Source organism: Gnatocerus cornutus, chromosome 10 (assembly GCF_029298725.1).
Source record: "Gnatocerus cornutus isolate USDA-ARS CGAHR chromosome 10, icGnaCorn1.1, whole genome shotgun sequence".
NCBI classification, from domain to species: Eukaryota; Metazoa; Arthropoda; class Insecta; order Coleoptera; family Tenebrionidae; genus Gnatocerus; species Gnatocerus cornutus.
This window is the reverse complement of record NC_142242.1, coordinates 2813021-2831157: the sequence shown is the minus strand read 5'-3', so window position 1 is coordinate 2831157 and position 18137 is coordinate 2813021. Positions and strand designations below refer to the sequence as shown.

At 38.5% G+C, this 18137-nt stretch overlaps 1 protein-coding gene across 10 annotated transcripts; it reads right to left on the bottom strand.

Moving 5' to 3' along the window:
- Positions 1-1681: 1681 nt before the first annotated feature.
- Positions 1682-15478, bottom strand: LOC148167134 (sodium channel protein para-like). Of its 10 annotated transcripts, none has more exons than XM_088047562.1 (28): positions 14938-15477; positions 13775-13951; positions 12197-12229; positions 11026-11181; positions 10771-10976; positions 10591-10719; positions 9863-9954; positions 9597-9809; positions 9176-9549; positions 8825-9127; positions 8247-8502; positions 8009-8196; positions 7798-7894; positions 7690-7752; positions 6636-6925; positions 6417-6590; positions 6210-6372; positions 5978-6165; positions 5725-5929; positions 5557-5679; positions 5263-5508; positions 4779-5215; positions 4606-4728; positions 4433-4555; positions 4185-4379; positions 3891-4136; positions 3269-3844; positions 1682-2577 (listed from the first exon to the last, which is right to left on the bottom strand). In XM_088047562.1, the coding sequence occupies exons 2-28, from the start codon at positions 13919-13921 to the stop codon at positions 1777-1779; spliced, it is 6147 nt and encodes a 2048-aa protein (XP_087903688.1). In that variant the 5' UTR covers positions 13922-13951; positions 14938-15477; the 3' UTR covers positions 1682-1776. The 10 variants fall into 10 exon arrangements, with proteins under 10 accessions (XP_087903688.1, XP_087903689.1, XP_087903691.1 ...); XM_088047563.1 differs by having other exon boundaries at positions 8247-8484; XM_088047565.1 differs by having other exon boundaries at positions 8247-8484; positions 8879-9127; positions 14938-15476.
- Between the last annotated feature and the right edge of the window lie 2659 nt (positions 15479-18137).

The window sequence follows — 18137 nt, the reverse complement described above, 5'->3', positions numbered from 1 at the left end:
GTTTCACAATCACCGTAACAATGTGTGCGTATTATTTTATAGTAAAATGCAGCACACCGTAACTTATCATTCTTGGAAAGTAAGTATTGGATCTGCGACTAAAAATTGTACTGATATACAGTGTGTTTCATTAGCACACGAATCCGTTCGATCAGTTCCACAATATAAAAACGTTACGAATCAAGCACACTGTATATATTTATCACTTTCGTCAATGGTGAGTGTTTGAATGAGCTCTGGTTGTTACGATGTCGAAATAATTCAAGAAAATTTTATTTGTCATGGCTAGAATTTAAGGCCTGATTTTAGCGCGCAAAATAGCGGACTCCGTTAAAATCACTGCTTGGGAATAACAGTAGATTTAACGGTGTCGGGAAACAATCAGCTTTAACCACGTCAACAAACACTAACCAAATCCGTAATATTCATATAAAATTTTAACAATAATCTAATCAAACAACAAAACATAACAGCCTATCATAACGTAGAACACAGTGTTTGAACTGTTCTCTATAGTTAGTTGTGGAATTTACTTCGAATAAAGTATTTGCAACGGTATGGGTGACATTTTGTCTGCACTTTATCTCAATACCCAACATCAACAATCATATGGTCCAGCCATGATAAAAAAAATTTGAAATCTCAACTAACGTTAATAATATACAACTGTGTATATAATTTGTACAACTCGTGCGATCAAGTCTTAAAATGCTGTTATTGTGTGAAATGAAAAATTTCGAAAGCTAATTGTATTGAAGCACATATTTCAAAAATAGTTACAGCATGTGCTATATTGCTTGTTAAAAAGTGTTTTTTTTTTTGAAAAAATGTCACACATACAAATTTACAATAGATATTGTATGAGGCATACGAAAATTTTGTGTGATTTTTAATTTTAACCCATTTGCCCCTCCTCCGTTATACGGTCCATGTAGCTTGAAGATTAGCAAGTGAAGAAAGCACCATAATTTTATTATTAACTCGATGTAATTTTTAATTAGTTCACTTTTATTTACTATGATTAGTTCATTCGTGCCCGTTTAGAATATAATCAGAGTGCAATTCCTGGTAAATGCACCTGTTTGCGAGACAGTGTTGCATTTCTTAGGAATTCGAGACCGAATTAGCTGTCTTGAGTCTGAGATCGGTTTTGGGAGCCACCTGGGAAGAGTGTTCTCAAAACGACGAGCATCAAAGTCTCGAGACTGCTAGTTTGGTGCAATTGTTAAAATTTCTGTATTTATTATTCTAACTGGTGGTGCGTATTGGTACGGCACCTCTGCGGATGTCCTATTAATTCAAACTGCATTTACTTAGTACTAAGCGCGTTTTGCGCGAGGATATGGAATAACTCATGCTACATTGGAGATTAATAGGACTTTCGAGGAATGAATTTTACAGAGTTTTATAAGCGATTCCTTTTGGAATTTTCGAACGAAAGAGCAAGAGATGCTGGGACATCGTTGCTGTCGTTCGAAAATCCGTCGAAATCGGTCTCTTACTGTTCATACGACTATGACTCAGTCAGGGTGATAGCGATATGAGCAGCAAAAGCAGTTGATCTTAATCTACGATACCTTCTCCATCAAACTACACAGCACATACTCGCAATCGCGATTTTTTGTCTCGGCCGATCCAGTGAACAGTGGCCAATCGCAAACCGGCCCAAGACGCAATTCGATGTATGTATTAAGAGGATATGTCTGGAGGTTAGCCGAGACAAAAATCCGCGTGCGGCGTCCACTACGGCGGCGTCAAGGAGGGGCGGGGCCTGTCTCAGACTTCTGCAGACCTGGAGCTGACGCTGGGCGTGCGACTATGCAACACCACTTTGTGCCCGTTTTTGGTCGCAAACCCGTCATTTTCTACCAGAACAGCCGTTTGACGCGCCTCTAATTCGGCGTCTTTGTCACCGTCGACCTCACCTTCGTCGGACTGATCAGCAGCGCCGCTACGCTGTCTCTTGTGTTTGCGCCACGCATTCTGGATCAGCCTCGCACAATACTCTTCGCGCTGCCTCCACAGAGTGGAACTCACCGCTTCGTACCCCGGTTCGTTCGGGTGAGTTTGCACTTCACTGAGTTCGGCCGACTCGTCGATCTGGTTGCCCTTCCGGGCGAAGAAGTCTTTGGTTAGCGCGTCTAAGATATCTACACAAAACATGAGGTCACCCTTGCAAATTGTTATGTCCATGGAAACTATTTTGTATTTATTGGGTTTGTGAATTTGTAAAGGAGGTTCCAGTACATCCAGGAAGTCCGAGAGTTGATCGTAACGGATGTACTGGGTGCCGTCAGGGTCGAACTGTTGCCAAATCTCGTAGTACATGTCGTAATCGTCATCAGTCAAACCTTCTTGTACATCCTCGGTCGCTTGAGAATAATTTTCTAAAATCACAGCGATGTACATGTTGATGACGATCAAGAAAGAAATCACGAGGTAGCTAAGCAGAAAGGCGATACCAATGGTTGAATTGCCACAGTTCCCCGTCTCTCCTATCTCGTTGTTCGGCAGCTTGCAGTCTTCTTCGTTGATAATGCCGTCCAACACTCCGTCCCAACCCGCCGACGTCGACATCTACACAAAAAAAATATCAAAATCCACCCCAAAACAACAATTTTAACATCATCAAACCTCTGAAACTTCTAACTACCTTTAATTACACTAGGGAACAAAATGCAAAAAAAAATTCTCCACGACTAAGTTTCATGAATTTCTATTAATTCAAGTGCCTTGTCTTCTATCCGCTGTAACTCTTAGATTTTTCAGGATAAATTAAAAAAGTATAATTTGTTAAAAATCGTAACATTTATACTATATTTTAAGGTAAATATTACAATTAAAAAATTATCGGTGTCGCCGGAGCCACTATCTACTAAAAATATTAAATATAAAGTATAGTCATATGACATCTCTTTTGAAAGAGAATTTAATTTTGTATTTGACGGCGAAACTTTTTATTAAATTAAATATGTATAGTATGTATAAGTGTTCTTGAAAAAAATATAGCGAAATAATTTTTTGAAAACTTTAGTATTGCCAAAATATAGTTTAAAAAGTCACATAAGACATTCCCTAGAGAACAGTGATCATAAATTTAAAAACAAAAAGTTATAACATATGATAATATCGTTTTGTTTCACCTTGTTTCACTTGTCAAAATGTTGATAGAAACACTATTTAAAAATAATTAGACTAGTTTCATTCTTGGAGGCAAACCTGTGTTCCCTAGTGTTATCAAAATTTCACCCCTACGAAGTTATCTTACCTGAAATAGAAGAATCATGGACTGCGCGAACGTCTTGAAGTTGTAAACGTCATCCAGTCCGCTCTTATCTTTGACGTGCATGAAGAAAGACATCCCGAAAATGGCAAAGATAAACATGACCAAGAATAAGAGTAAACAGATGTTGAACAGTGCAGGCAGTGACATGGCTAATGCGAAAAGCAATGTGCGGATGCCTTTTGCTCCTTTGACCAAACGCAAGACTCTTCCAACTTTTGCCACACGCACAACTCTCAGTAACGTTGGTGATACGAAATATTTCTCGATAATGTCGCTCAGAACCAAACCCAGAAGTGACAGAATGACAACTACCAAGTCGAACAGGTTCCAAGGTTCCGTAAAGTAGTGATATCGTAAAGCAAACATCTTCATGAGGCACTCGGTACTAAATATAACGATGAAAATCATGTTGAGGTAGTCTAACACTTGGGTGAACGTTTCTTTTTGTTGATAATGATCCATCGTCATCGTCAACATGTTGAAACCGATGAACAACATGATTATCATGTCGAATTTCTTATTTGTTACTATTTCGAACACTATAGCTTGAGGTTTCCACTGCAATCACACTTGTAAATTCAAGTGTGGAAAAGTTAGATCTTACCCTTGGTCGTGGTGTCGCTTTCATGGGCTTCTTCGAGCCCATTTTCTTCATTGCATTATAGTATTTCTTCTGGTCGTCAGTCATGAACATTTCTAACGATCCTCCAGCTTTCTTCTTCTGCGCATTAAAGTTGTCGATAATCACACCGATAAACAGGTTCAGAGTAAAAAACGATCCAAATATGATAAAGAAGACGAAATACAAATACATATAAATGTTGGTCTCACGTATAGGTTGTTTATTGAGCTGAAACAACAAAAACTAGTTGGAAGTTACATAAATTCGAGCTCGCACTTCTCTGGAATCAATGGCGTCGTTCATGATTTGTATCCACCCTTTGAATGTGGCGACTTGAAATAAGCAAAGATATGCTTTTCCCACATGATCAAAATTCATTCGGGAATTTTCCCAAGTGTAGTTTTCAGCTTTGCAAGCATTACGGTCGGGAATAATTTCGAAGCTTAGTGTCGTCTTGTTTGCATCGACGCACTAAAAGTCACTTGTTAATAACACGAAAATTGGAATTGTCAAAGAAGCAGTACCTTAAAGTATTTACCAGCAAACAACTGTACACCCATTATAGCAAAAATTAACCAAAAGATTAAGCACACTAGCAGGACATTGAAGATAGATGGTATAGCTTGCACCAGTGCATTTACCACAACCTGAGATTAATATGAGATCACTCTTTTAGAGCTGGAGATGGTAGTCTTACCCTCATTCCTTGCATCCGCGACATGGCACGCAACGGTCTAAGAGCTCGAAGAGTCCTCATGGTCTTGAACGCTTGAATGCCACCAGCGCCGCAAAGAGAGGCGATGAAGTTGATTAAAGACACCTAAACAAAACCGTGTACAAAACAAAATGGCGGATTTTCTCACAACTCACCATTACAATAATAAAGTCTAACCAGCACCACGCATTTGTGAAATATTTTTGGAAGCCTAATGCCAACCACTTGATTAACATCTCGAAAAAGAAAATGACGGTAAATATCCTGTCCATGTAGTACAAAATGTCCTGCAGAACTGGTCTTTTTGATAGATGGACGTCTTCTAAAGCCAACGCTAAACTACTCAACAAAATCATTGTGATTACTGCCGTTTCGAAATATTTGTTTTCTATCAGACGGAACGTTTTGTATCTTAAGTTTGCCCATCCTTGCCAAAATGGCGAGTCTTCGTCACCGGCCAAGAAGGGGAACTTCTTATAGCAGGTTTCTGGACAGCAGTCTGCGGAGTATTCGTCGATGATGTCTTCGGTATTCGCATCGACGTATTCATCGGGAAGGACTTCTTTGCACTCGCAACCTTCTTCTTCGGTTTCTGTTAAACAAAGAGTGAAAAAACGGTTAAAGTTTGAGTTTTAGTACCTTCAGCGATGCCGAGTTCTTCTTTACTAGCGTCGCGCTTCTCTTCTTGTTCGTCCAACATATCATCAGCACTTCCTTTGTGACTTTCATTCTTAAAACCATACGTATGACTTCCGTACGATTTATTACTAATTTCGTCATCATCCAGATGACTGATGAAGTCGCTGTGGTCCAATATCGAGTTTCCTATTGTTTTGCTTTTGCTGATATTATTTTTGTCGCGTTTAAGATTAGCTTTAGAGTCACCTGCAAATGATTTTAAGAACAGTGATAATGAGAGAGATCTGAAGTTACCATGGACGGTGAGGTCCATCCCAGTGCCGATGGTAACCTCCATGCGACCTTTAGGATTTTTCTTCATCAACCCATTGGCTAAAATTTCGTCTTCTGATATTTCTAAGGCGCAGTCCCTTTCGTCTGAAGTTTCAAATGAGAAGGGTTTCAGAAGTTGCAGATTCTTACCTGAGGGCTGATCGGATATCTGGTTGGTGAGTTTGAATCTCACCATTTTTACCATATGTAAAACACTAGCCTTTATCCATCGTGTAAAACGACCTATTCTCTCGAAGGCCTCCGCTATTTTGTTTGTGTCGTTGTCGGCAGTCGGTGCCGAGAGATTAGAAGAACCAAAGTTGCTCAAAAGCAGGGCCAAGAAAAGGTTAAGTACCTACCAAGAGATATTTGAGTGTTTGTATTTGTCATGGGTGCTACATACCACAAGATTACCAATAACAACAGTTGCTAGGAAGAATGGAATGCAAGACACGTCACCTACTAACATACAATCCCACATAGATTCTATCCATTCTCCACACAATACTCTAAACACTATCATAAAGGAATGCATGAAATCTGTGAAGTTCCATCTTGGAAGGTCGTGGTCAGGAAATCTGTCGACATTATCTAAAGAAGCGAGTTAGTCTGAAATTGGTTAAAGACCAAAGTACCTGTGTAGTTTTTCCCGAATAGTTGCATCCCCATCACGGCGAAGATGAATATGATGATACACAGCACAAACGTTAGATTTCCTAAAGCACCCATTGTTCTACCCATTATAGAAATCAGCAAGTTCAAAGTCGGCCAAGACTTCGCCAGTTTGAACACTCTCAACTAAAACAACTTATCAGTATTTTCCCAGGATTTTATCAACTCACCAATCGGAATGATCGTAAGACTGAAAGACCCTGCACACCTTCAAGACCCAATTCTAGCAAAGACAGTGCTACTATAATAAAATCGAAAATGTTCCATCCTTCCTGAAAGTAGTACTTCGGACTCATGGCCACTAATTTCATCGTCGCTTCAATCATGAAAGTAGCAGTAAAGAACTGTAAGCAAAATTAGTTTGGTGGGTTTTTGAGTGGAGTACTCACGTAGTTTCCGCTTTTTAGGGCTTTCTCTAAGTCTTTATCCATGTCGTGGTGGTCAAGCGCCATGAAAAGAGTGTTGACCACAATGCAGAGCGTGATGAAAAGCTCGACGAATGGATCGAAGACGATCAAATTGACGAATTTTTGGATGACTACCCAACAATGGCAACAGTCCCACACGCAGAAAATGTCAATGAGTTTTAACGTGTATGCTAGTGAGCGTTCCATAAAGGTTGGTTCCTCTTCTTCCTCTTCGTTTTCATCATTATTTGCTGAGAAAATATAAACAGAGACTGAACGAAGTATTAGTAAAGGTGATATTGACACACTCTTTTTTGGGGAAAGAGGTTTTGTGCAATGCGATAGTGGAGCAGCCGTTCTTAACCGCTGGTTAAGTTTATGGTCGTCATCATAATCGCTCACTTAAGCAAGTTGAGGAACTAGATGTGTTGCTGATTTGAGACTCCAGAAAGTTAAACACCAAAGTTGCTTGTTAATTTCGGTTAAGAACAATGAGGGCCAATTACGTACTAGAAGCTCATGCCGTTACAAATACGCAGCCAATATGCCGATGAAATGAGCTCAATACACCAATTTCTCTAACTAAATGCGTTAACACCAAATCTAAGTATCATCTAGTGAAAGACTAAACTCGTAACTGGTTGAAGAAGTCCTAAATTGATTGTTGCACCCACTAATTCTTTACTAGCTTCTAACTAACGACGCGATGATTTTGCTCAATGTTGAATTTGTGCCCAACGTTGATACACAATTAAGGGTCTAAAGGAGATCATGATCTCTATCTAATCACTTTTGGTGCTTCATTACTGTATGGATTTAGTGCCTTACATAATTTTTATTGTTTTTTATTTACCTAATTAACGTGTTTTTCTTGTTTATATTCCCTCCATTTTGTACAAATGTAGTAAATAAATAGATTAGTTTTTATGATCAGCAGTTTCAGATGACAGTGTCAGTGCCGTTTGTAATTGAAAAGCAAAGTGTTTTGTTTTGTGAGGGATATGTAGTTTGGGGAGCAAACAAATTAATAATTTACCTCCGTGCTCCGTACCGCCACTTGCCGCAGCTTGCTCAATGATTTCGTTGAGCACCTTCACATCTGAAAGAAAAGAGTCACAATCGGTAAATCCCAAAAAGGTCAAACCTTTCATGTCCACCACGGTCTGACGCTGATTGCTATCCATAAACGAACTGTCCAGTTGTTTCAATTTCGATTCGCAGAGCTGGCCGGTGGGACCGTCCTGTTTTAACAAAAGAAATTCTTTTGGGCTTACAAATAATCAACAAAACGTACAAACGGAAAGAAAAGACTGTTTTTTGAATGACTCAGTGGTAATTAAAAAATAACGTCTTACGTAGTCGCCACGGTGTGCTTTATGCGTGATTTCGAAAAAAGCGGGGGCGGCGTTCCTCATAGAGCGGCACCGCAGTTGGCTCTCCTTTGTGACGACTTTGCCAGTACCAACGAGCCCCCCGAGCAGATCTCCGTGAGACGTGTACGACATCCTGGCGGCGTGTGAGTTGTACGAAGAGTGCCTGGAGCCTATAAATTCCCCCGTTGAGTTTTGGTAGTTTAAAAAATTGTGAACGCACCTAAATTGGCGTAATACATGGGGAAAACCATGGCGCCGTTCTCTTCGCTCATGGGCGTAACGGCGTTGGAGTCATCAGCGTAAGGAAGGTGTTCTTGGGCGTCTAGATACGTGGATAGCACCAATGGTTTGCGGTCACCAGGTCCGACCATGTGCCTGGTGTTTCGAAGAGTGAACTGGTGGCTTCCTCTGGATCCGCGGCGAAGGTTGAATGGAGACCCCGGTAGACTCAAACTTGCCTGAATACGGGACATGGTCTATACATGCGTGACGTGTTTGAATCTAAAGTCTGTGTGAAAAAAAGCCTAGCATGGTGGTCTACCCACAATACTATGCCGAAAAAAGCTCAACACCCTCCTCGTTCCGACCCGCACCGTAATAAAGGCTTAACCAAAATTTGCACAAGAATGGTGAACTAAAAAAAAGCAGAAAATAAAGTGCTGGCGTTAAATGTGGTAATTAGAAGAGAGTCTAAACACTATAATTGTCATGATCTTTACTTTGACATCAACCGGAATTTTTGAAAGCAACTTCATTTTCGTATTAAACTCTATCGCTTTCAAATATCAAGACACTTACAGCGCTGACTTTCCGTATCTTGCTCAGATTAGGAACTCTTCTGTGTTCACTCACGGAATCTAATCCCTCGGATCTTATGCTTATTTTTTCCTTGTTGTTGTCGTCCTGGCCACTGGCTTGTACCACAAAGCTCTCATAGCTATGACATGAATAATCCGATGACGATTTAACGATGTCATGGCCGCCATCACCACCGTCGTCTCCTCCACCAGCTCCAGCGGCGGCATTAGCTTCAGCTGCCGCCGCCGCTGCTGCTCTTGCTTCTGCTCGATCTTGCTTTTCCTTCGCTTTTTCCTCGGCTTCCTACACAACAAACCTAAATCGAAATCTAAAACCCCCCGTTGAAATTACCCTTATAGCCTCCGCTTCGGCCTCTTCTTCATCTTGCGCTTTCTTTTGCAATTCATCATAAGACATAGCGACGATGGCCAAAATCAAGTTAACTAAATAGAACGAGCCCAAGAAGATGATCACGATAAAAAATAACATGTGCCAAGGGCCGGCCGATCTCAAGACCAGTTGATATAAATTTTCCCAATAGTCCTGGGTCATTAATCTAAAGGCTGACAAGAAGGCCCATCCGAATGTATCAAAACTTGTGTATCCATAGTTTGGGTTTTCTCCATATCCTTGGAGGCACATGTATCCGGGCTTGCACTGGCCAGCACCTGAAGAGTTCCCACACAGCGGTCGCTCACCTTTTTCTTCGTCGTAGTACCAATTAGCTAGATGGAGAAGTTTAGACTAGATTTTATAGGAGTTGAGGACTTACTTTCGTTGCTCATAAATCTCTCCCAGTTTTCTGCGCTGAGATTTCCCCAAGAGCCATCGTTAGGGAAGTTTTTGATGCATTTTTGAGTTAGAACACCCATGTAAATTTGTAAACCCATCAATGCAAACACTGATAGGGAAAACATCGTTAGAATGATCACATCTCGGAGATTTTTTACAGATTCTATTACAGCTCCCACGATAGTCTTTAAACCTTTTGGAAAAAGATTGATTGTAAATTGTGGAATTTTGGGGAAAAGTTTTTACCTGGCACAATGGCGACAGTTTTTAGAGCTCGTAGTACCCTAAATGTTCTCAAGGCAGCAAGATTTCCTAGGTCTATACCCATGGTAACATAACTGTAAAACCGGTTGTTTTAGAATGTTTCTAAGGTAGAACAAGTGCATGGTAAAGTCACTAAAAGCCATATTATTTCGTTTAGATTATACTAGACAACACATTTTACGTCATAATGCTTAGAATTTGTACTAACTTCATAAACAGTCTAAAATCTACGAGAAATCTATGTTTTGGTTGGCTCTAATTGAAATTAGTTCTAATCTATTCTAGATGTTTGCTGGGAGCTAAATTTTAGAACAAATAGTAGTTTCTAATAACAATCATTAACTACGCATTTTTCTACTTTGGTGAAGACAGTAGTAGCAGACACAATAAACTCACTTGGTAATTTTAAATGCAATTAGCCAAAATTACAAACTCTTTTAAGCCAATAAAAATATTGATCAAGGCGTGGAGCAAAAGGAACGTTAGATCAAATTTCCACAAACAAGAAAATGACTGAAAATGAAGGAACATGTGCACATTGTTAAATTTAAGAATAAAAAACTGTGTGGTGTTTTTCGCTTCAATACTCTTGTTCTGGTAGCCATGTTTTGTATATTATTGAAATCGTACGTAGAGTAGTATCGTCAAATGGTTTAAATGATGTAACGCTAATCTAAAAAAAAACTATGATCTAGATCTAAGCTACTCACGCTAAAGCTATGACTACGAAGTCGAGCCAATTCCATGCATCTCTAAGGTAGGTGAACGGTTGAAGGATAAAACCTCTCGCCATCACCTTCACAGCTGATTCAAACGTGTAGATGCCAGTGAAAAGTACTCTAAAAGAGTAGAAAACTTGTCATCTGCCATGAAACTGGAGGAAGACTTACTCTGTTGATTCTACGGTGGGTGTCGTGGGCATAATCATGAGAATACAATTGACCAAGATGGTGGTAATGATGAAAAGAGAAAACAAAGGATGCACTAGTATGTAAATGGCTACTCGACGGATTGGATTGAAAGGATCGAGTATCCATAGAGCGTTGGTTGCACTAAATCTGAATATGTCCTTGCCTTTGCTAATCACTACAAAAGACTGAAAACCCATCAGTGGGTACTTCAGAGTCTTATTTCCTCATTCTTACTGTTTGGTTGCTGTAAAAAGGGTCGATGTCTTCAAGCGGGGTGCTGGCCAACTCCGGAGGAAAACCTCCCTGGAGACGAACCGGTAAGGGCAACCCTTGCTCCAGAGTTGGGTCAGGTTGGGGGCCTTCATCTTCGTCCTCGTCCTCATACCGAATCTGCGTACAGAATCATTTTTAGGAAATATCATAAGAGCAATCATTCTCTTTTTGCAGATGTACCAAACGTGGTACATCCACAAAATGTCGCTCTGTGGTATTGCGTGTAGAATTTAACATGTGTCATGTGGAAAAGTGACTTTAGACATCCTTCCAATCAATAAATTAGAAAAACACACAGGCGGCTCGAAAGAGTTTCACTATAGCCATCATCTTTCGGAAACGCTTCTCTCCCTTACTTTTTTTTTATTGAAAGGTTTTCATCACACAATTTTAAAATCTACGTAAGAAGAGAAATTGCCAACACATTCACATGCAATCTGTAAGTGTAAAGTTGAATTGCAATCAACTAAGTTGATTCCACTCAACTTTCAAGCGTCGTAAGCTATTGTGAAATGCTTCCTAAATTTTTCGTGGTCTGTGTTTGGGCAGTGTGGTTTGGTCCCTGTAAAGAAACCGCCGAAACCTCAGTTTTGACGTTTTCTTGCTCAGTGTAATTGTCAAGTGTACCTATCGTGTGTGGTGTCTACCCAGTGTAGCAACTAAAGCAGTATTACAGCTAAGGACTTCCACTATCTTCTATGTTGGTCGAAAGAATCAGAAAATGGAATAAAACGAAACAAAGCGTTATCTAAACTCGATTGAACTCATTCAACTAAACATGCTTCAACTTTTTGTGTGTAGTGTTAAGTTTATCAACAAACCAAGTGGATCCTTCTGTTAAAATAAGTGTTGAGTGATTTTGTCAGTCGTGTGACGGTTTAATCGTTTAAAATGCACACATTTGGAATATGCAAGACGGTGGAAATGCAGTAAAATTATCTAATCAAGCATGAACAAAATGAAGCGTTTATTCAGATGCAACTGACGATATAGAAGAGAAAGGAAACAGAGGAAACAGTGGTTTGTGAGCCATATTATCGTGGCGTTACCCATGAAAATTTTGAAAAATCGTCAGAGGCATTAATTACCTAAAAAGCAACTCTTTTGAGCATTTTTAATGAGGAAATCTTACTTCTTTTTTCTTTTTCCTGCGTCCAAAACCGGTCTGCAATAAAGGTTAGATAATTTAACATCGATAAGCACATAACATCGCTTCGCTACACTACATCACACGATTCCGTGGTGATAAGTCATCATGAGAGGGACCGTCAACCAATCACACCACGTCCCTAATAATAATAATTAATAAACCAACCACTCTTTTCCCAAATGAAACGCCACTGTCGATTCTAATGAAAAAGAGAATGTTAAAATAAACATGAACCTGTCACATGAATGACATTTTAGTCTGAATATATTTTAGAAAATCCCTCACGGTAACAAAGCACCACTCTGTAAAACAAACGCAGAAAAATTTATGATGTTATATGATATGAAATTGTAGCTTTGAATCCAGGCTCAGACAGTTTTATATACATATAAGCGTATTGCTAGCACCTGGAAATAAGAACACCCTTCATTACGACGACGAAACATGAATCGCTAAAATTTCTGAGAACGTAGACCTCTGCCGTATCATATTGATTGTCTTGTTATCTATTTCGCGTTATGTGAAATGTCTGAAGACATCAAAATGTGCTTCGCGATTTTACTCGTTTATCTTCGAAAAACGTGGTCAATCAAAAAGAAAAAAAAAACGGAATTTTAAAATATACTTAGGAGAGCCTTTTCCCACCTCGACCCTATTACGTTTATCAAATGGGAAAGGCGACATCCTGCAGCAAAGTCTTCTGACAGCATTAAACATTAAGAAGATCTTAAATTATTCATTCTGATTGTCGCAAAGATAATAAGTTTTACCATGGCTGGTTGCAAAGACATCTTTTAATCCCGTTTACTAATTTCAAACTTCCTTACTGAATTATTTATCGCTATTTTCCTTCAGCTTAAGTTGTTTCCGAAATGTATCCCTCCGATTGTTGATGTAGGGTCCATGAGCTTTTAATTGAGCTTTGGTAAGTTGCCAAGCTATTGGTTTTTACGAAAATTTATGAAAATCACGAAGAAAGGCAGTAACGGGGTTCTTTTCTCATCAAATTTTAATCATTCTACACGCTAACAGCACAAGCAGTAAAATATTGATCTATTTATTCATTTCCGTGACGCTTAATTTTAGGTGTTCGGCTTTTTCTGGAAAGCAATATAGGTATATGTATATTGGAATTACCGACAAATCTGTGATCCATAATCTTTTTTTTTTGGTACAAAGTTATCAGAAAAATCTACATGCGATTATTTCTGTCGAGTCTATTTTGGTAACATAAGATTAAGTTCACAGTTCGGTTTTATTATTTTATGGTGGCAGGGTGTAGCCTCACGTGGAACGTGTTAGAAATCAAGAATTAGTTAACAATATAAACATTAAAACATGCATGCCGTCAAGCACTGTTTTACATACATAGAGTCCTGGGAAAATAAATACAGAACAAATATATACACAGATAGTTATGTATAGAAATGTATAAGTTACTATTTTCGGTTGAATCAGCAGCAATCACCTTTTGAAAGGTGGAATTAGTATTATGTTGGGCTAAAATTTTCTCGAATGTGACGTGAAATGAGATGGGGAAATAAATAAAAAACAATGTACCTCTCCTTCAGCTCTTTTCTTTTCCAGCTCCTTCTGTTTAGCATGTTCTTCTGCAATTTTAGCCTCGATGGTCGCAAGCGACTCGCGCGTAAATGGACGGAATAGGCTGCGCTCCTCCTCGGACGATAAGTCAGAGGCGTCGGACATGTCTCCTCGCGCCTAGGCCCCCACGATACCCTAAAACAAGACACATTGACAAGCTGGCATTTCTCACTTAAATGTCAAGAACATGTGGCATTGTGTACAATCGAACGTTAAAATGAATCATTTACCAATAACGAAAGAAAATCGAGCTTGCGAAGCACCTAAGTATCATATTTTAGTAAATAACAGCAAAATATCAAGCGCACTTGAAGCTTTAACCCAAGGTTGGCATATTTCTTCAAATATAGATTTTTGGTAAAGTAGCACGGAACCGACGAAGTGCATCGGATAAAATTCCGAAATAGAGAGAGAAGGTTTCACTTTATGATCGAGAATTTGAACGAAAACACTTTTTTTTTAAATATGTGTATGAGTTTTTAACATGCCGTATTGTCCTTGTCCTGTAAAACATAACCCATGTAGTTCTCTGATGCAAGAGAGAGATGGAACGAAAATTGATTATTTCCATTCGCCTTCTCAAGGAAAGTGAGACAGGGATAAATGTAATTGTGCGGGTCTCCTGCAGTAGTATGTTTATCTTTTTCTAGCATATAAATTGCATATATGTTTGTTTCATTCTGCGTTTTGTTTAATTATTCGCTCAATGTGATCTAAGAGGAAAATTGTATAGTATCAGACTAAAAGGGGATTTCGGAAAAACCGTAAATATCGGTAAAAATCCCTTTTTAGACAAAGCAGACTATAATTGACATGCGGCTATTGCAATTTAAATGCCAACCTATGGGAGGGTATCAGAAAAATGCTTCTACCTCATTTTGAATTCTCGATGTCATCAATTAAAATCAATGTGCTTAGTATTGATGGAAGCTTCATTCATATGGTTCACAATAATCATTCCTTAGCCAATTCGTAAAACATCATTTGGATATTTGTCGAGCTTTGGTCTAGCACTGAACCACCTCAAAGTGACACAATTTTGGTGTTAATTTACGTTTAGTGTCTTTGTATTAATCGGACTCACTATCATTAAAATTAAGAGAATAGAGTTAGTACTTAACTGTTTGATTCGTTAATTAACATTGCTTTAAGTTTCTGACTGGATGCGTTTGTTTCCCAACCTTGTACAAGTTTAATCATATTTATACCAGTACGCACTAAAAAAATTTTAACAGTGTGGTGATTGGCACTTGACTTAGATTTAAATTAACACAAAGTCGTGGGTTTTTAGACGGGGGTTTATTTTCAAACTCTTTTAGTTTGTTAACAGTTCGTTCAACCTTGCTCACGCGACCGCCATGTTCTCTCTACTCCCCTCGCGTCACGACGCCTCGCGTCGCATACAGGCGCCGCATAACCATCGCAGGTACCCATGTCCACAATCACGGCACCGACACTTCCGCCCTCTACCACTGACAACTTCACCCCCTTAGCACCTCAAAACTCCGTTTCAAACCTTTTAGAAAATTATCTCGGATTTTAAAAACCACCCCGAAATTCAAACTTGTTTTTGTTGTGCGACGGTTTTATTCCGCGACTGCGGGTGGACCCGGTGCGTTTCACCCGGAGCCGGTTGTTGTTATTTCGTTGCTAGTGTATATTTCAAACTTTGTTTTTGTTATCTCCCTTCACCCCTCAATGCCGCAACGTCGGGGGTGACGCGCCCTCTGATGTTTGGACGTATAACTTTATCCAGCTTTATTCAAACAACTCGATCGCTTAATTACACACTGATAATAAAGGAATGACGAGGAAATGATAAAGACGACTTTTAATTTCAAATTGACGCATTATATTATGTTTTCCTTTTGCACACTCTATAAGCAAACACCTCGTTTTTTATCGATTAACAGCAACCTTAGGTATAAGTTAATTTTTTCTATAACGAAAATGTCATAGTATAAAAATACATTGTGACCTTTGCCCTCTTTTTAAACAAATATTTTTACACTTGTGCGTAATTGCGTATTGATATTTTGATAGTCATATTTTTTTAATTTAGAGCACACCGCGTGTCGTTAAATATCTCACTGCGGACAAATGGGACATTACTTCAAACGGATGGAATAAAAACGAAAAATAATCGCCCATTTCTCTTTAACGAAACCGCACAACCGACCAATTTTAATAAAAACTTTCTATGAATATCTAACACCAAAATATTGATCACAATTGTATTTCGTTCACGCGAATGTAGAATAAGTTTTTCTTTTTATGTCCCTTCTGGTACAATGCTAAAAACATGAACTGGTCTTGTGCCATTTTCGAGCATGTATTGCCCATACTTCTGCGGCGTGTGGCTGTGTCTATATCTAATATTCACATTCATATAAGTTCTTATTTCCTTACATGCTCGTGTTTTCCTTCCTATCTATAAATAAATGACGATACAGACAGATGTGTTCGCATAAGGTAAAGCGAAGGTGTTTTTTACGGCTTCATGTGATGTGCAACCCCTTTCAATTCATTAACTAACTAAGTTAACACATCGATAGTTCTTATCATATGCATTGTTTTACACAATCGATACACGTGAATGTAAGCTAAAATTAGGTTGCTTTCACAATTTTTGGGTCAACGCATATGCAAAGTTAATAGACGTAAATCGTTTCGGGGAAGAAACAGACCTACAATCTTAATTTCCTTAATGCAACCTGATTAAATGAAATCCCAGTAATCTGATGGTTACGTTTCGACTTTTGAAGTCGTGACGCAACAAACAAAACAATCTTGAAGTGACAAATTCACTAAAGATAAATGTCAAAATGGTGGAGGCGCCGGGATAAATTATTTCAATAAAAAATTATGCTGTCTCTTATAGTAAGATTTAACATCTTATAACTTCATAAAATGTCAGGAAACTTTAAATCTATAACTTTGAGATGTATTGGGTTATTATTGCTGGATTTATTCGGGCAAAATCTGAAATTTTTAAATCGAGGTAAGACGAAATTCTTATCAGTGACGGCCGTATTGCTATATCCGTTCTAGTTCCGTCGATATTAGACCTTTGAAATGGCTGAAAATGATACTTCTTGCGATTCGACGGCAGGTTTCAAGTGAAAATAACTTGTTTACATGGAATTTTATCACTTGAAAGAACATACAATGATTTTGTTTTAGTTACAATACAACCTTTTCAATTCGAATGTCTAGTAATTCGAACGGGGACTGATTTGATGTTTTAACTCTTTAATTCGACCAATAACGCAAATGACCGAATGAGCGTTCACATTTTAGTTGTTAGCAACTTTTTCAACCACTGAAAATTACAGAAGTTAAGAATTTTTCACCTTCAACTTCCGGTATTTTGAAATGTTTTAAAAAGGAAGAAATTAACTGATTTGAACAATCTTATTAGAATTCTAAATCAAAATCCAACGCTCCAAACTACAAAATTTTTGTTTTTATCACAACGAAACATAACAGCCGACTTTGCAACCCGTTCTATTGAAAATTGCAGCACCCCGATGACGTCATAACCTGTTCTTTGACTGGATTCCTAAGCGAATCTAGTGAAAGTGTTCACACGTTTTTTGTCCGAAGTTCGGAAGCTTGAAATAAAATATAAACAAGTTTTTTCATAGGAAGTGTGACTAGGTAATAAAACTGGAATGTTTCAAGCAGGTGCAACAATGACTAGTCACTTGCATTCATGCACGTATTGCGAATACGCCGCATGTGTCAAAGGGGTGAATCATGAACAGAACAAATTTCTTGCAAACAGATAATTTGGAATGCAAAAATTTTTTGTTTTTTTTTCTAACTAGTCTGAATAATAACAAATTAAGTATTCGTAAATCAAAAAATCTCCAAAGAACAAAATTCTAATTTCGATAACAACGAAACGTAACTACCGACTTTGCAACCAATTCGACTGCAAACCGCAGCAGTCCGATGACATTCTTCGACTGCATTCTTTGGAGAATCTAGCGAAAGTTTTCTCACGTTTTTTGGCCGAAGCAACTGCGATCAAAACATAAATAAGTTGCGATCAAAACATAAATAAGTTTTTTATAGAAAGTGTGACCAGGTAATAAAATTGGAATGTCTTGAACAGGTGCAACAATGACTAGTCCACTTGCATTTATGCACGTACTGCATGTGTCAAAGGGGTGAATCATGAACAGAACAGGCCAGAGCAGATAATTTGGGGTGATTTGGTACTAAATGTTTTTCTTCTAAGTAATTTGGAGCGGATTTGAGGAAAACAATAAGACAATGACTTCTAGTAAAATTTTATTTTTTGTGACAATAAGTT

Excerpts from the sequence above, each read along its gene's own strand:
- LOC148167134 (XM_088047558.1), bottom strand. The coding sequence starts at position 13,921 with ATGTCCGACGCCTCTGACTTATCGTCCGAGGAGGAGCGCAGCCTATTC. Across the intron at positions 11,182-12,196 it reads GCAGGAAAAAGAAAAAAGAA|ATTCGGTATGAGGACGAGGA; the intron begins GTAAGATTTCCT and ends TTCTGTACGCAG. Across the intron at positions 10,977-11,025 it reads CTTTTTACAGCAACCAAACA|TCTTTTGTAGTGATTAGCAA; the intron begins GTAAGAATGAGG and ends ATGGGTTTTCAG.